The sequence below is a fragment of the Betta splendens genome, chromosome 5, assembly GCF_900634795.4.
Source record: "Betta splendens chromosome 5, fBetSpl5.4, whole genome shotgun sequence".
Lineage (NCBI taxonomy): Eukaryota > Metazoa > Chordata > Actinopteri > Anabantiformes > Osphronemidae > Betta > Betta splendens.
This window is the reverse complement of record NC_040885.2, coordinates 14927497-14944219: the sequence shown is the minus strand read 5'-3', so window position 1 is coordinate 14944219 and position 16723 is coordinate 14927497. Positions and strand designations below refer to the sequence as shown.

Sequence of the window (16723 nt, the reverse complement as noted above, 5' to 3'; positions counted from 1 at the left end):
TCGGCCTCAAAGAGATTCTGGCAAACCGTCCGGCGCCTCAGGAGGGGGAAGCAGTTCTTTACCAACTCTGTTTTCAGTGGAGGTGGGGAGCTGTTGACCTCAACTGGGGATGTTATCGGACGGTGGAAGGAGTACTTTGAGGATCTCCTCAACCCCTCCGACATGCCTTCTGCTGAGGAAGCAGAGGCAGGGGACTCAGAGGCGGACTGGCCCATCACCCAGGCTGAGGTCACCGAGGTAGTTGGTAAGCTCCTCGGTGGCAGAGCAGCGGGGGTGGATGAGATCCGTCCTGAGTACCTCAAGTCTCTGGATGTTGTGGGGCTGTCTTGGGTGACACGCCTCTGCAGCATCGCGTGGAGGAGGGGGACAGTTCCTCTGGACTGGACAACCGGGGTGGTTGTCCCTCTTTACAAAAAGGGGGACAGGAGAGTGTGTTCCAACTATAGGGGGATCACACTTCTCAGCCTCCCTGGGAAAGTCTATGCCAGGGTACTGGAGAGGAGAATTCGGCCGATAGTCGAACCTCGGATACAGGAGGAACAATGTGGTTTTCGGCCTGGTCGTGGAACGCTGGACCAGCTTTATACCCTCAGCAGGGTGCTTGAGGGTTTGTGGGAGTTTGCCCAACCAGTCTACATGTGCTTTGTGGATCTGGAGAAGGCATTCGACCGCGTCCCTCGTGACATCCTGTGGGGGGTGCTCCGGGAGTATGGAGTCCAGGGCCCTTTGCTAAGGGCTGTTCGGTCTCTGTACAACCGGAGCAGGAGCTTGGTTCGCATTGCCAGCAATAAGTCAGACCTGTTCCCGGTGCATGTTGGACTCCGGCAGGGCTGCCCTTTGTCACCGGTTCTGTTCATTATTTTTATGGACAGAATTTCTAGGCGCAGCCAGGGGCCGGAGGGGGTCTGGTTTGGGGACCACAGGATAGCATCTCTGCTTTTTGCAGATGATGTTGTCCTGTTGGCTTCATCAGGCCAGGACCTCCAGCGTGCGCTGGTGCGGTTTGCAGCTGAGTGTGAAGCGGCTGGGATGAGAATCAGTTCCTCCAAATCTGAGGCCATGGTTCTCGACCGGAAAAAGGTGGTTTGCTCTCTCCAGGTTGGAGAAGAGTTCCTGCCTCAAGTGGAGGAGTTTAAGTATCTTGGGGTCTTGTTCACGAGTGAGGGAAGGAAGGAGCGTGAGTTTGACAGACGGATCGGTGCGGCGGCTGCAGTAATGCGGTCGGTGTATCGGTCCGTCGTGGTGAAGAGGGAGCTGAGCCGAAAGGCAAAGCTCTCAATTTACCGGTCAATCTACGTTCCTACCCTCACCTATGGTCATGAGCTTTGGGTCATGACCGAAAGGGCAAGGTCACGGATACAAGCGGCTGAAATGAGCTTCCTCCGCAGGGTGGCTGGGCGCTCCCTTAGAGATAAGGTGAGGAGCTCTGTCACCCGGGAGGAGCTCGGAGTAGAGTCGCTGCTCCTCCACATCGAGAGGAGCCAGCTGAGGTGGCTCGGGCATCTAGTTCGGATGCCTCCTGGACGCCTCCCTGGGGAGGTGTTCCGGGCATGTCCCACCGGTAGGAGGCCCCGAGGAAGACCTAGGACTCGCTGGAGAGACTACGTCTCTCGGCTGGCCTGGGAACGTCTTGGGGTCCCACCGGAAGAGCTGGAGGAAGTGTCCGGGGAGAGGGAAGTCTGGAACTCTCTGCTTAGACTGCTGCCCCCGCGACCCGGCCCCGGATAAGCGGATGAAAATGGATGGATGGATGGATGTAAAGACTAGAAATAAAAAAACGCTAAGTACCTGCTTCTGCTCCTCGCCCAGTCCGTCCCACATGGAGGCCACGATCTTGGACACGTCTCCAAAGGTGGCGTTGGGATTCTGGCTCTTAATGGCTGCCTGGGTGTCTCTGAAGAACAAGGCGTAGGCGGAAACGGGCTTCGTGGGCTCGTTGGGGTCCTTCTTTTTCTTCTTTTTTTGGGGCTTGGGTTTGGGCTTCATCATCTCAGAAGACGGCCGCTTCTCGCCTGTGATCTGGAGGACGATCAGAGACACAAAACACAAAACAGCTTATTGACACTGAAGCAACACTGGGTCCACCTAAAACACACCTAAAGCATGTGAACTTAGGCTACAGTTCATTCAGTGCCCATGAATCCACGTGTTTCACGGACCAACATACTTTTGCACAGCCACTGTCTGGCTGTAGTTTTCCTACTTATTTTGACAAAAATAGCATCTGTTAGTTGGATGTATCTAACCTTAGCCAATCTTTATTTCTCAGTTGTTCAGCAAGTCATAAATTCTGACTTTTCATACCACGGCTGAAAGGAATTTTAAATCGCCTGCTGTATCTGCTCTGGCTTTGATGGGGTCTCAGAATGAATTGAAGGGAGCAAATGGAATTACTTACTGATAGGAGCGATGGTAATCATTTTTATTCACACACGCACGCACGCACGCACGCAAACACACGCACACACGCACACACACACACACACAGTGAGAAGCACACCAGAGATGTATATGCTGGGATATATATTCTTTAAACTAAAGGATCTCCTTCTTGTTATACTGTGAGCCAGCACTTAAAGACATCGATGAATCTGAAACACTGCGGACGTGGCAGATTCAATTATACACTCATACACAGCTACTTGATAGAAAAGGAGCAAATCCACAGGGACTCTGGTTGTTGGGCAATTTATGAAAGCCCCTTTACCAATTTACATAAACCATATGAATGTAAACAAGCATCCCTCTCTTCTCATGTCAGCGAATGAGTGGTGTGAAGGACTGGTGGTTTTCAGACCAGGCTTTTATATGAGAAAATTAGATAATTTTGCAAAGACTGTATGTGTGTTGATCAACCCATTAATATTTCCTTGTGTCCTCAACCATCAGCGAAACCAAGCACTATGTCAACAAACGGGGAGGAAGACTTCACGTCCTGAGGCTACTTCACTAGTGAGCGTACAAACATGCCACGGTGGTGACGGATGGTGGGGCTTTATACATGTGAGACCAGAAAAGGAACCTGACAGTGAACACCATCATGCACAAAGGGAAAGTCAAGTTGCTTTGAGGTCTGGGGTGGATTTTTAACGCTCAGAATCAAAAGGGAATCGTTTAGGAAATGAAACTAAATGAGGTTCAGTTTTATGGCTAAGTCAAATGTGGAGCCGCACTGCACCACGCGCTTACATGCACACACGGAATACGCTACTGTAGCTAATGTATGAGTCCAAGTCCAGCAGAGCTGTCCGACCGTGACCGCTCCCCGGCACCGAATGAAAGCAGCACACGCACGAAGCGCCCGAGCTCCGCCGGCCCCTCACCTCCCACTCTACTACAAGCCACGCAGGCGGCGCCGCATCAGTACCTTCGAATGAGGATCAGTCTCCTCTTCCTGATTGGAGCTGGAGGGGGAGGGCGTGGCTGATTTACTTCCGGGAGGTGAGGGGGAGCCATGAGGCAGCACGCTCCGGCTGAGCTGGGGGTTCAGCTGGGACAGTGCGCTCATGGGGTTGGGCAGTATCGGAGGTGAGCTGTTTATCATAGGGTGGTTACGGGCGGGGTCAAAATGAGAGCCGTCGGGGTGCTGGTGATGGTGTTGCTGTTGGTGGTGGTGCAAAGCCATCTCCTGCATCTGGGGTGAGAGAAGAACACCAGCTTTACTATCATCTCCTCCGCTCAGAGGCAGAGACGTCGGCCAAATCGGCCAAATACCAACGAGATGACACTTAAACGTCAATAATATGTTTGTGTGTGTGCGACAAACGCTGAGATGCGGATTGAATGGTTCTTCATTGACCAGCTTCCCTTGGAGTTGGATTCCTCTCATTATCCTTATTACTAAGTTTCACATTTTCACCTCTGAGCCCAAATCAACACTCGACAACAACAGCAACTCAATGCAACGCGGCCTCAGAGATCAGACCTGGGCCCTCAACATGCAGATGTCCATGCAACACAACCATCAGCTATTTGTACCGTAAACAAGCTAGTTGTCACCCTGGCTTCAACTAAAGAATGTCACTGTGCTAAACCAGCATCTCCTTTGCCATGAACATAGAATGCAGCCACCTATGAGCCTCTGGTGGATGATGTCACTACGTGGTGCTAGTGTCAAATATGGATGGCAGCTCTAACAACTGCACCTATTAAGTCATCTTAATGAGTTTGATCGGTCCCCTGCAGATGTTGAGTCCTTCTGCAAAGACTTGGCCCAGCAGCACAAATAGAAGCAGAAACGATGCTCACTGCTGGAGAGTGACCCTCACACGGAGAACACCCTTCAGAGAGATTACAGAATCCGGCGCTCGCAAAGTTCTGCTCTCAGCATTACTAAAAGATCTTCAATAATAACCACATCAAAAGCTTTTCTTCGAGATTCATCGGGACAGAACATGAGCACGGACCAAAGGATGCTTTTAATGCAGGCATAAATGGGAATGTTTGGCAATTTACAGATCAGAAAGTGATGAACTAGCATTTGTTAGCTCTGTTAAACATTTATGAGTTAAATAATACATTACACATTAGTGCAGTGCTAAAAAGATCAAATTGAAAGGGCTGAGGCATATGAGGTCTTGATAAACACAAGTAGAGGTTCAGAGACGAAGGCTCAGCTCTCTAATCATAATTGGTCCCAGTAGATTGCCAGAATAAAAAAAGCACAACAAAGTAATGCACGAGTCTCTGGCCTGCTTTGAAAACTCATAATATTCGCATGGCATTAGATTATGTGTTTGCAGCTGCTCACAAAAGCCAGCCACGAACAAAAGCATTCCTTCTGCATTTCAAATAATCAAGCCTTAACCTCCCCCATCCACAGCAATCTCCAGCATCCAATCATCGCGCGCAACGCTGTCACTGCACTTCATAAAACATGAGCAAATAGGTTCAGCCGAGTAACTAGTAAAGGCAGAAAAAAGAGGGGACGAGCGACAGAGGGGTGGAGAGAGAGAAACACAGAAATTCATTTATTTTCCATTTTCCACGGACTGGCTCTTTAAGGGTCCTCACAAACCGAGAAGCATTGAAAAACCAATTAATCAAACATGAATGGCCTATCATAGCTATAGCAGACGCATTTCCATGGCAACCGCCTCCAGGCAAAATTGTCACCCTTTAATCTGAGCCACACCATGTTTAATATAAACAAGAGGGAGACATGCAGAGAGGCAGAGTTCATGAGGGGAAGGCTCCGTGGCACCGAGGGTTCTTCTGGTGAAGGTACAAAACAAGAACACAAGTTCACAATAATTGTTATTATAAGTAAACACTCTAAGATGTTTATTCACTCCACATTATTACAATTATGCAGAAAGTCGGAGCAAAAGTCACATTCGCTTATTTGTTTGGAGTCAAGCACACGATTTATTTGGTGTAATTTATTTTCAGGCTAATATTTCGAAGCGTTAATAGATTTTTTTTTCATTAAGTGGAGTGTTCTGTCCCGGCTCCTGATGATGAACCGTCAGCTACAGGAACATATGCACTGACTGTGAAGTGGAAGTTGCACCGAACAACTACTTTGTGCATTAATGCATTAAAGTAACGACTAGTGTTGCTGCATACGGCCCTGTACAGTGGAAGCCCTAAAAGACTCATTACTGCACGCGGCCCCGCTGCGAACATTAACTTCTAATTGTCGCTCCTCCATTGTTGTTGTTGTTGTTTTTACATTTAAATATGCATGAGAGCTTTTAGCGCGAACGCCGCTCACCTGCGTGAGAGCGGGCGAGAAGTTATCACATCCCGTCATCGAGCTGGAACTAAATAAAGCGAGGGGCAGACGGCTGAGGAAATATTATGAAAGAATCTGACAAAGGTTGCCGGTTGCCATAGGTACTGTATGCTAATTCCTAATGGTATCATCCAAACGGCTGGTCATGGGTTGGGGGGGGGGGGGGGGGGGGGGGGGGGGGGGGGGGGGGGGGGGGGGGGGGGGGGGTGGGGTTGTTTTTTTTTTTTTTTTTTTTTTTTTTTGTTTTTTTTTTTTTTCTTTCTTTTTTTTTTTTTTTTTGTTTTTCTTTTTCAGTGAGAAGCTGGACTCTGCTTTTAACGCGCAGCAAATCCTGATGTTTCTCAACATAGATGGAGTTTGTTATTATCTCATGGCCTTCAGCAAATGTATATATTTATATGATTTATGCAGCTGGACTCTCAGCCCTCCTGGGTAATGTTATAGCTAATGCTTAACCTCCAGCAGTTTAGCTGTTTGTTGTGCAGTAAGACCCCGGGAGATCAGAGCGACAACGAAACTGCAAGACAGGAAGGAATAAAAGCGCCCGACCTAATTACCAGAAGCCGGCCCACGAGGCCGCGCCGCAAAAGTTAGACATCGCTCCAACCCAAAGTGTGATGCGCAGCCAGGGAGCGGCGTGCGGGCGCGCTCCCGTGCCTGTCGTGTTTGCATTCACATCTTGTACATCATAGTCAAATGGGAGTCAAATAACAAAGGCTTTCCAATTACGTGTAGCACATTGTGCGCGAGATGGAATATCACAAAGCCATTGTTCCCCTGCTCCCGCTGACCCTGCCTTTGAAATGGTTTCACGGCCGCTCCAATTGCCTGCACCGTTTGATTTAGCTAAGGGGATTTGACCACCAGCACGGAGATGAGAGAGGGGGGAGAGGAGGGAGCCCCGCACGGCCAGGGGGAGAAAGGGGAGAGATTCTCACCAAAGGAAAGCCCTGTGGTGATGATGATACCGCGGCGGCGTCTGTTTCATCATTCAAATAAGCGTGTTGATTTCCTGGCAAGGCGTTATCTCTTTCTTAATGCTTCAAGAATCAATAAATGCTGTGTTCCTGTCTCGACTTATTAGCTCCTTCTAGAATAAATCTCCCACCTTTGTCAGGTTTTAATAAAACATCTTCTGGAGCTGGAGTCAATTCACCCTTTGTTTACCTACATCAAAATGTAAATGGGAGCCGATATGTAGTCGCTAACGATGGAGCGCTTCCACACGCTGCTGGCTTTTAATCACACGTTCGCACCTTTCCTCTCTCCCGTCTGGCCCTGTTTGACTGATCAATGCCTCCGCGCGTCCTCAGACGTCGCTCCCTCTCTCTCTCTCTCTCTCTCTCTCTCTCTCTCTCTCTCTCTCTCGCCCGCCCGCCCGCTCCCCCCGCTTGACTAAAGCCATCTTGTTTAGAGTGATGGCTCACTCACACAGGTTCACGGCCGCTATTGTAAAATCACCCGGCGTTTAATTGAAACAAATGACTATAATAATAGAACATTATCCCTGCAGGCACCCAGCCATGACAGCTTTAATTAGAGGCGCGTTCAAGACTGATCCCTCAAAAGCACAGCCGCCGCACAACAGGGTGGTAAACACGCCTTTAGGTGGGGAGCCAACCCCGGGTCTCACAAGCCCTCAAAGCTACTTCTCATTCACCCCGAGGGCAAAGCACTAACAACTATGTTCCTCAAAGAGCCTTCAAGCCGCCACCTCCTCCTCCCCCTTCTCACTTTCTCCCCCCACTCTCTCCCTTCATCCAGTCTTGGGCTTATCAGGCATATATATATACCCAGGAGGGTCATTTACACAAGCTAAGGAGAATTAATAGGAGAGTGGAATTATGAATCATACGCTACTTAAGTATAAAAGCGAAGGCAGAGCGCTGCTGCTGCGTCCCTGCTTCTGTCCTCTTGTGACATCACACAGATGCTAAGGAGGAGGATGCGATGGGCAGCGGGTGTTGGGAATCACAAGCGCTCCTAAAGGTTTAATTGGGTGTTTAATATTGCTCAATGAGAGGAGGACGCTCCCCAGGTGTATCAGCAGCCAACTGTGTCTAGGAACACGCCCGATGCGATTCAAAGCGCGGTGTGTTTATTAGCTTGGCGGCGGGTCCGTGTTGCCAAAACAAGACGCGTGCAGGTCACTGTCAATGCTTCCAATTACACACTAGGCAGAAAGGGAAAATCCAAAATACGTGCTCTTGCACCTCCCGCGCTGAAGTCTGATCAAGTAATTAATCTGGCAGAAAAACAGCAATACCTCACAAAGTAGCAGCATAAGGAAATAATTGAGTTTGAGCGTAAACTTTAAAAGGGGGGGGGGGCGTTTATTCCAAAAGCGACATCCGCCACGCTGTGGAGATGGACTTTGCTGCTACGTCTCTGCAGCCAAAGCGAGTCCGTGCCAGCGCGCTTGATATTTTCATAAAATGCAGAAATGACTTTTAAGCTGTGCCACAGATAAACCTTAAAACATTCTGAGAGAGAGAGAGAAATGAAATCATAAAAAATATAAATGGTAAGAAGTCAGAGTTTATATTGTTGTGCTTAGGAGACATTTTGTTTGTACTGTGCAGTATTTTTCCTTGTGTAGAAAGGTGCTTTATGCCTGTGGTTTTATATGTATTATTATCATTATTATTACATCTAACAGTATAGCTGGAAGCAGTGGCACAAAGGATCTGATGTTCTTGGTTGTGATTGACTGTTGGTTTGAAATGTACTGTACCACCCTGAACGCCTCTCAGAGTGAAGCTGTGGCAGCAGCAAGGCAGTGGTTGATTTGCAGATAGTAATGTCATGATGTCCCCCTCGGCACCATCCTCCATGTTCCTCATTAGTGCTAATGTCAGAACCTCCTTTGCTTTTATTTTCTCTCTCTCTTCCTTTCTATTGCTCCCCTCATCTCTGGTTCTCTCTCTCTCTCTCTTTCTCTCTCTCTTTTGCTCTCTGCCTCGCTCTCTCTTTTGTTCTCTCTCACTGCCCCCCCCCCCCCTCACTCGCTCTCAGCCCGGGCGTGTCTCTGAGCTCACCTCACAAAGCACAGCATCAGAGAATCAGAGCCTTGCCTGACATGACATGTAGGAGACGGTTGTGAGGAGCAGTAGGGACACACACACTTGACAGCAGAAGGCAAAGCTCCCCTGCTCCCACTAATGAGACTCCTGACTGCCGAGTCAAATATACTGTGTGTGTGTGTGTGTGTGTGTGTGTGTGTGTGTGTGTGTGTGTGTGTGTGTGTGTGTGTGTGTGTGTGTGTGTGTGTGTGTGTGTGCCCGTTCTCAACGACACAAAAACAACAACAACAACAACCAAAAAAAAACATACATGCAGAAATAATGACACATAAACAAGAAAGAGCATAGAAATGGAAAGAATAGATCCACATGGCTCATGCAAATGGAGGTCACAGCGAGGTGATTTACATGTGTGTGTTCAGTCAGAGCAAAACATTCCCATATTCCTACCAGAAGCCACCTTCAACCCATCCCAAGCCCTGGATCACATTAGCTTCCTGCTACTTTCATTACAGGATGTATTTTACTGAATATCTGAGACAGTATCTAACATTTTTGTTACGCTGACTTAAAAACACATTGAGACCTTTCAGCCAGAGCAGCTCATACGCATTTAATGCCATGAACACGCAGCACTTAAGTAAGTAAACAGACATATTAATCTATTCTACTAATGTAAACATTTCATTGAAGCAGGATAATGCTGCCTCCTGCTTCTGGATTAACCCTGAATTATTCGCACACACAACGTGCTCTAATCCCCCTGGCTTCCATGACCCACGCACAGAGTGGCCATGCATCGTCGTCGTCGGGGGAACCGGTGGCCGGTGGCACAGCAGGGGGTTCATGCCCCCGAGTGGGATGACTCGGGACGGCTCCACTGCCACCAGGACCATCAGCCCCGGCGGCAGAACGAGCTGATGGATGGTTGAGATAGGCCTCACTGTAATATGGACACGATTTCATGGCGTGATAAACCTCAGCGGGGGCCCATGGCTAAGTGTAATATGAAATCCCTTATCTATGTATCTGCTTCATAACACCAGCTATCTGCTGCAGCTGAATCTGCTTTTGTTTCTTTAGCCTCTACTTTGCTTGAACGCCGCCGTTGATCACATCTGCAGCGCGGAGGAGGACGATGACAACAGCGTGTGCGCGATAACGCATCTTTTACTTAGTTGTTGTTGCAATATGATGTGATGAATTAGCTAAATTGAAAATTGTCACTGTGGAGATCCTCCTTCGTGCCCTGATCACGGGGATAAGCGGCGTTTGGACGTCTGCGCAGCGCCTCACGCTGCAGCAGCTGCCCCGAAACAGGTTTGAGTTACACCTGCAATATAAATGAAACGCAATTTGTCTCAAAGAGCACGTCTCTTTGAAGGTGGCACATGCGTTATTTAACACCGCCTCTTTTGAGCATCTGATTAAAACAAAGAAATTAAATCTGCACTTTAGCTTAAACCGATATCTTAATTGACTTTATCGAGGTGGAGAGAAAGGATGAGCTGTCGTTCCAGCGCGCAATAAAAATCCCAAGCAAAATAATGAAATTGGAAAATAACCTATATTTCTTTTAAGATATTTCTTAATATACAACTACAGTTTCATATCACGTTGACAGAGAAATAAGGCACTTTCTCCCAGGAGATGAGAAAAGAATTGAATTTTTCCTTATCGGTCATCTATTTTTCCACAGAATGCTATTACTTGCTGCCTGTCGTTGCTTAGCAACAGGAAATATTAATAGGACCTTTTATTAGCTAGGCTTTACCAGTGGAGTACTAAAATGAGGAAGTGGAAAACATGAATGTGTTACATAAATCTCTGAACCTTTCAGGGTTTGCACAAGTCTCTGTTTGTCCAGTGATTTATAGCTGTGATGGTTCATTTATGGGAGAGGGAGGTGTGAAATGCCAGAAAGGAACATTAGCCTAAGGGACAATTTGAAAATAATCACAAAAAAAGGAGGGAAGCGGGAAGCAGTTTAAAGAACAGCCCTTTCTTTTCTAGCAGGTTTCAAGAGGCCATCAAACAACTAAGTGATTTTTGTTCTGCTGGAGGCACTGATCCTTCAGAATCGTCTATGCCTGAATCAACATTGGAATAACTAATACAAGTCCCACTCTATCACTGGGCTTGTTGAACTGTGTTAAAAATGACCAGACATTCCATCATTTCCCGCAGACGCGCTAATCCCTTTAAAAAATGACTGGAAATGAAGGTCTTTCAAAGGAGAAATAGGTTTTTTTTTCCTTGTGAATGAAAAAAGTTAAATCAGTCAAAGCCTCAAAGAGCAGAAAGTCTTTAAAGGCAAAGGTAAGACACATTTAAAGTCCATATTGGAAAGGTCTAAACACATTTAATTACAACATTTCCACTAAGAATATTCATTATTTAGCCTTCAAATTACAGGGACCAAGATTTTCTCTCCTTATCCGCTATTTTTCTGCCGCGTGTTTATACAAAACCCAGCAGGTGTACAGTAGGAGATAATGCATTTGCTGAGACCTTCCATCAGAGAAAGGACACATTAAAACACACCTCTGCTCTCTTATCATTAATTCAACCCAGCTTGTCTGTGACAAGTTCAGTTGACATTGCAGCTCATATTTCATTCACACAGGCTTATAGAGGGAGCGAGCGCCTGCCAGCAGCTCTTAATGCCGCGCCAGGAAAAACTCAAGGAAGAAAGGAAACACAGGCATCCACACAACTTAACACGCCAATCAGGGTGGGATTAATACTTGATAATTAACCTCAGCGGGTAAAGATAAAGAGCCTGCGAAAAAGAAATCCCACATTCAAATGTTGCAACAAAAGAAATTAGAGTACATTTGAATATAAATACAAATCCTGACGGTGTCACAACCCTCATTACAAACGAACTGACCCCCGTTCAGACGCGCTCTCCTCTTTAATTCTGCAAAATTACAAGCACGCTAATACCTGGAAATCGCAAGGCGCTGCGTCTGCCTATAGCTCTTCTGCTAATGCACTGGCCGTTATGCATAGCACTTCCTGCCTGATGACACATTCATCAGCTGTTACATATTCAAAACATCACACTCGAGCCAGTTTGATGATGGCTAATATCGCATGCTTCATTGAGGAACAGGGACATTTTAATCTTAATCAAAGATAATGTATTCCATCTGCAGGCACAGGTCACATGGGTTTGAGAAGCATTTCAAACATACCATAATGTTGTCAGTCCATTGAAATGGATTATAGATGTACCACCAGCACAAGGGGCCTATAAATACAACGCAGCTAATGTAGTTTAGTGTAAACGAAGATGCAACAGACAACAACAAGGCCACTCTGCCGGTGAGTACAGAAATGATTCACTAGCAGCAGCAGATGTGTATCTTTCCAGGCTGTATTGATAATATCAGTGCAACCTGAGCATGGCTATTAAATGTCTAATGTGTTTTGGAACTTGTAGATGCAATGACAGTGGGGGCATTAACAGAGAGAGAGAGAGGTCCTGCCAAGTGCAGCGGAGCGTCAGGGAAAAGAGCTCTCGGAGAGATATCAGGTTAGTCTAGGAGGGGCTTCGGGCCGCAACACAATGAGCATCAGCATAAAAAACAAGGAGGAATTCAAAATAGCCTCTTTACGAAATTAGGAGCGCACATTCAATTAGGTCCTTCGAGTTGTGCGAGTGGGCAGAGGAGAGAACGGCTCCCTGCGTGGAGTGGTCAACTCAGCCGACGTGTCCCCTTTAAAAGGGCCTCGCTGATCAATGCGTGAGTGCAGCAGCAGCTAGCAAATATTAATAAGTCAGCATATTAGTGTGTGGACTCATCAAGGCTTTGGCTTCTAATGTGTTGTTGGACGCAGACGAGTCCCAATCGCCCGGGCTTTGGCGTTTCTGTGGCGTTTGTTGATGATTCGAAGAAAACACCAGTTGATTGTACGTTGATTGTATGAGTCAAACCTCAGCTGAGTAACGTCTAGTCCTGCTGTTCACCACAACCTGAACCCACCACCTCCTCATCTCCTGATCGGCCATCACTGCAACGCCGTCGTACTCGAAATCGATTTCTGCGCCATAATCCCTTTGCTTATTTTACGTTCATACGATGCCATTTGCATCACGTCGGCACACGTTTAAAAGCCAGGGACTCTCAGGTTTTTTGTCGAAAGACAGAATAACTCAACTAAATTATCTCTAAGATATCTAATAATGAAAGGTACAGAAAATTGGAGGTATATGCTCATTTTGAATGAGTTACTTGCCTCTTCTTGCTTCCCTTCCCACAATGCCATCCTCTCTCTCTCTCTCTCTCTCCCCCTCTCTCACCCCTCCTCTTTTCATCCAAGTCTATTGTACTCTTTTCATTGCCCAGCTCACGTATTGAATCTGCCTGATGAAAACAGATCTCACTGCAGCACCACAATAGAATGGCTGATGCAGGAAAGATGAACCCTAATGGATTTTTTTTTCAATGTGCTCAAGATTGAATATAAGCCCTGACCTCCAGATGTAGTGGATCCATTTCAGCAGCAGAGATATTGTTTATAGTGAAGGCACTGAAACACATAGACACACTTGGACACAAATTCAGCACAATGTCAACAGCAGCGAAACAAAAAAGGAAAAAAAAAACACTATTCTATTTACATAAAGCAGTCAAACTCAATTTTTTAGCTACCAAAACAATTTAAAATTGGAATGCGCCATTATTATTTCTCTATCCGTATCAGGGAGGCATTCATGACGATAGCATCTCATGTTTAAACTGCAGAGTTTGCTTAATTACTCTGCTCAACAGACTGTGTCAAGGTGAGGCCCCAATTTAATAGGCGCTCCGTTGTCAGCAGAAATGAACCTCCGCTACACTTTGTTACTTTTGCCAGGCAGCGAAGTTGAAGCACAGAAATCTGGTGAATGTCCAAGAACTTCCCCTCAGAGAGGATTTAGGAGCTTTATAAATATTTCTTGAATTTATTTATTTCTTTAGGTTTCTCTTAATATGTTTGCCTTCATGTGTCCAACCTTTAAACCTCCAGGACCCAGTCATCAGAACCGCGGTCATCAGGGGTTGTAGTTGGGTTTTAAATATGCGCTTATTGTGTGTCGACTGAACATTTCCAATCTCATGCATTTTTATCACCCAACCTGCAGTGTTCAATCTATTAGAACCACCGAGTGTGGCTCAATGTAGCAGTAGCAAATATCCTGAGTGAGCGACCGGCCAATCAAGCTCTGTCTCCACAGAAAAGGTCAAGACCAAAATGTGAAATGAATATGAAGATAAATGACACATGAATCTAATATCTAGAGGGAATATTCCAACGATATAGTATGTTTATATTTCAAATCCATATCAAGCTGTGTTCTGGTGCACTTATCCTCATCTCATTAGTTTATGATGAACATTTCATATGTTCTGCTGCTTAATATGCATCTGGTATCTGTTATATACCTTTTTATTTTGCTTCTTATTTTCCTCATGAAGCTTCAAAAGACAAAAATACTAAATCTCTCAAACTGGATACTGGTCATCTATTAAATTATGGGCACATCTGCTGATTCCAGTTGCCTGTTTGTGACATCTCATCCAATAACGAGTAAATTATGAAGATATAAAATTTTGACCTTCAAACCCCTAATACAAAAAGCTTTGTTTTCACTGCTGATGTTATTGAAGTATATTCACATCTGTCAAATGGGAACATTAAGATAATAGAAACATTAAGTAAAAACCCTGCTGCAGTGTTTAAAGGAGTATCACACAGAAACAGACGTTCATTGAAACTTCACTTATGCTTTAAGAGCGTCACAGTGTGCAAGAGGAGACACTGCTAATAGAGAGCTTGCCGGAGCCTATACATTATGTCTCATGCATAAGCTTTGAATATATCATTTGTTGTGATGGAAACCTGCTCCACATCCTGCAGTTTGCACGAATGCAATTATGTTTTGCAAATGCTAATTTGAGAAGCAGTCCTTTGTGAAGCTGAGGGAGTAATCAGCGCGTATTCATGTTTGAAAGCTTGACAGATTGACCGATGCATGCTGTCGAGGTAGATATGACGCTGATGGATTTACCCACAATCCTTTTCTCCATGCATCAGAGCTGACATGGCAGCCACGGAACAATTATTATGGTATTTGGCTGGTTGTGATCAGCAGAGGCTATAGGAACCTCATAAATAGGCTTTTTCAACAGTCAAAAAGGTTTTCTTGAGTTTCATGACTATAACAATCCCAAAAATGACAATATGTTTAGTACAGTATGTTTCACTAAACTGTCCAAGACGTGTGTGAGTGTGACTGAATATGATTTATTCGGACTCCTCTCGGTGCTAAGGGCCCCCACGGGACCGTTCAAACCACGCAGCGCTACTCACCGAGGGCATTTGGCTGGAAACGAGGTGGCTGTCCTGTGCCAGCATGTTCGACATCATGAGTGTGGGCAGCTCGGGGTACGAGTACGGGTTGATGAGTCCATTGTGTGGCAGCGAGTGGCAGAGGTAGCCGGCGGAGTCGTGCTCCATCAGGTGGAGCAGAGGAGGCTCGGGGTGGTTAGGCGGAGTGATGGGGGGGATCTCGTAGTCTTCGTCCCCGGCTCCGTTGCCGCCGGTGCTTCCGCCACCTCCACCTCCTCCCCCACCGCCAGCAGTCTGACCCGTGTAACTCTGGGCGGGGCGGAAGAGAAGCAGGTATTAACATAGTGCATGAAAGATCAGGGCTGATGAAGCAGCGTGAGGGGAGTTCTATAGGACGGCTCCATATGGGCTGCACATGCAGGCATTCAGCTCACAGTAAATGTTACAAAGAGGGAAGGGTTATTTTAGGCACCAAGGCTGAAACTTCCTGTGAGACTGTCAAAGAGCAGGGAGGCGTGCACAACCGCACAACGTGCCTTCATAGCCGGCGATAAGAAGAACCACGAGTGCAGACGCTGCTGAAGCTGCTGAAGACTTTGAAGACTTTAATGGTCGGCCAGTTGATCCACTGACTTTACATGAGCAAAACCCAACTCACCAAGGACTCGAATGAGAAACGCCTAATCAACAAACTCCTAACAGCAAACTACTGACAGCCTTCCAGAACTTAGAACAGTTCATCTCAACTAAATCAGCATTTTGCCTCAGTTCTATTTGATCAGCTCACTAACATACAAAGACTAACAATGGGGTTCCAGTCATGTGAGCCTTATTTTATTTGGTATCATTCATTATTTTATTTTGTTTATGTTAACTAACAGCCACTTATGTTGGAATATGCTGAACACTTCATGCCAGTGCAACTTTACAAATCCACACAAAGGGCTTTAATTTATCGTGTTAACATCTCGTCAACCACCGAGTTGCGTTTCCTGCAATTCCGCAAAAAGCTTTGTAACGCGTTTAAATTCTGATCCGTCGTTTCGCTGGAACGGGCGTAATTCGGTTTCAAATGCTGAACATCTCATTTCGGAACAAAGAGCCAATGCTCAGTGATCAGTAATAAAGAAGAGCAACAGTCCCCGTATTTGTGTGCTGTCACAGTAACACAGTAAGTCCAATCAGATCAGAGTTCTGCACAAAGCGAGAAGAAAAGAAAAATAGCAGGGAAATTCAACGGGGAATGAAAAGCAATTTTGTCTGAGACGATCCAACTTGACTCCCATTGTAATGACTGAGTCAAATTAATCATCACAAATAATATTCTGGTGTCAGCCATTCAAGGGTTTTTTAATAGATTTTTTATGATTCATGTCTAGCAGTATACATCAAACAGTCAGTTCTGCAACATTTCTGAAATCAATTCAATATCATCTTTGTGTAGGCTGTCATCCTCGGCAGCAGAGTGGTCATTTATCTCTCAAACAGATACTTTTAGAAAATAAGGGGCATGGGCAGATGGAGGAACGGAGCAAGGATGCCGAGCACATTTCTCTGCTGTGCTGGAGCCCGGTCCAGTTAGAGGTGAGCGTGGAGGTCTTTAATGTGTGGCTTTGTTAAG

General features: G+C 46.1%; 1 protein-coding gene across 12 annotated transcripts in view; it reads right to left on the bottom strand.

Annotated features, from left to right (window-relative positions):
- tox2 (TOX high mobility group box family member 2) overlaps window positions 1-16723 on the bottom strand; it is an 83760-nt gene that overhangs the window by 9777 nt on the left and 57260 nt on the right. For 10 of the 12 annotated variants that reach the window (XM_055508928.1, XM_029149895.3, XM_055508926.1 and 7 more), the window contains 3 exons: window positions 15124-15411; window positions 3368-3634; window positions 1789-2019 (listed from right to left, as the gene is read on the bottom strand). In XM_055508928.1, the coding sequence (XP_055364903.1) occupies window positions 1789-2019; window positions 3368-3634; window positions 15124-15411 (786 nt within the window). The remainder of the gene's footprint in view (window positions 1-1788; window positions 2020-3367; window positions 3635-15123; window positions 15412-16723) is intronic. The other 2 variants (XM_055508927.1, XM_029149900.3) reach the window with 1 other exon arrangement.